Raw genomic sequence first — 2,013 nt, 5'->3', positions numbered from 1 at the left:
CATTGAGACGACAAACGAGTGGTCTCAGTGGTACGACGAACTAGCTGAATCGATGTTCACAGATTGGTAGTTGCGTAACGCTTAGATAAGAAAATTTTACATTAAAGGTCATCGGTTGTATATGTATTTTATTGACTTTTAAAATGTACTGTTGCATATGAAATGTACGCGTGCCATTTGTTTGTGACTGTTAAATGTGAAATTCTGATATTACTAACGTGCTCCATATATTTCTTGTAATTTTTCATTCTCAGTATGTCAACCTCAACCCGTGCCCCGAGGCATGTCTAAACGAAGGAGGAGGAGGGCATTCTTGTGGAGTGTTTAATGGAGTTAGTGACAATAGAGGGATGGAAATCCGATAATTGTACGTTCCGGCCAGGTTACCTGGCCCAGTTTGTACGCATGATGGCGGAGAAACTACCTGGATGTCGTGTCCGCGAAACGACTGTAATTGACTGTAGAATAAAGACCCTAAAGCGGACATTCCAAGCCATCGCCGGAATGCGGGGGCCAGCATGCAGTGGCTTTGGGTGGAACGATGAAGAGAAATGTATAATTGCGGAGAAAGAATTATTTGATAATTGGGTTAGGGTAAGGAAAATAATATAAATGTCACACGACGTCCGCCATGTACATTTACTTCACAATTTTTCTATCAGTACTCATAAGTGATCCTTTTTTTCCTTGTAGTCACATCCTGCAGCGAAGGGACTCCTGAACAAACCATTTTCGTATTACGACGAACTTACATATGTGTTCGATCACGATAGGGCGACAGGTCGATTCGCTGAGACATTCGTCGACGTGGGGTCTATCGAGCCTGGCGGGTATGAGGGATTTAACATGGCGGATGGAAACGAGGAGTTCCTGCCCGTGTACAGCCAGGGGATTGACATGTTGCAGAACGATGTACGCGCATCACGACCTTCTCGCGCTTCAGAGGGTAGGACCAGATTGAATGGATCCAAAAGGAAGAGGGGAAGTCAGCGAGAGGTGGATGTTGAAGGCATACATTTGATGCTCAACCAAACAAACGAGCAACTCAGGATGATTGTGGAGTGGCCTGCACGCGTCCTTGTCAATGACAACCACGTGCGCACGAAATTCTTTTGCGTATTGCGTGAGATGTCGGAACTAACGAGTTTGGATAGGACGTTATTGCAAAGGCATATTCTGTCTCGTATGGACGACCTTCGGGGTTTCATAATCATGCCTGAGGATGAGAGGGAGGGATTTTGTAGAGTCCTCCTACGAGACATGACGAGATAGTTTATGTTTGTACTGAACTGAGTGCTTCTTATTTGCTTACTTTTTTTTTTGTATGATATTGACTGTTTATGCTTTTGCTATTTCAGACAACTATTTTTTTTTCGTTCATAATGTTTATTTAAAATTAAGAAAAATAGTAACAATTTCACCCAGGCATTATACCAGGTAATTATATATGTTCAAAATAGGGGGACAGCCTATCGCCAATTACAAATAGGAAATAATTAATTTGTCTTTCTAAAAAATGAATTTTAATAAATTTTTCACAATATGTTTAGAAATTAATAATTGTCTTTACTAATTTAATAACATTACACATACAATAAATTATTTGCAATAAGACGGGTTCGACGCTTTCGTAAAAAAGTATGCAATAAGAATTTTTTTAATCATATTTACAATCTCATTTAAAAAATATTATACTAAATAAAAAAATTTTATTAACCCAATCCATATAACACTTTCCCCAAATAAATTTTATTATAAATTTCACATAAACCTACCTACCTAACCCTTACCCCAAACACATTTTATCATAAAATTCCCATAACCCTTCCCATATAACCCTTCCCCCAAACAAGGGTTATGATAAAAACTAGGTTTATCACAACACTAGTTTTATTATAACACTAACCCTTCCATAAATCAACTTTTCTCCCAAACGCACCCAAAAAGTTTAGCTTTTGATAATAAAGTAGCAAAGTTTGAAAGTTAGTTTACAAACATTAGCACATTTAAACC

The 2,013-nt window shown here is 38.4% G+C and overlaps 1 protein-coding gene across 1 annotated transcript; it reads left to right on the top strand.

Annotated features, from left to right (window-relative positions):
• Nucleotides 1-322: 322 nt before the first annotated feature.
• LOC127148169 (uncharacterized) lies at nt 323-1,343 on the top strand. The gene is made up of 2 exons (XM_051081190.1): nt 323-594; nt 694-1,343. The coding sequence occupies exons 1-2, from the start codon at nt 328-330 to the stop codon at nt 1,270-1,272; spliced, it is 846 nt and encodes a 281-aa protein (XP_050937147.1). The 5' UTR covers nt 323-327; the 3' UTR covers nt 1,273-1,343.
• The last annotated feature ends 670 nt before the right edge of the window (nt 1,344-2,013 follow it).

Source organism: Cucumis melo, chromosome 2, assembly GCF_025177605.1.
Source record: "Cucumis melo cultivar AY chromosome 2, USDA_Cmelo_AY_1.0, whole genome shotgun sequence".
Taxonomy (NCBI): domain Eukaryota; kingdom Viridiplantae; phylum Streptophyta; class Magnoliopsida; order Cucurbitales; family Cucurbitaceae; genus Cucumis; species Cucumis melo.
The sequence above is the reverse complement of the archived record's forward strand: the minus strand, read 5'-3'. Positions and strand labels throughout refer to the sequence as shown.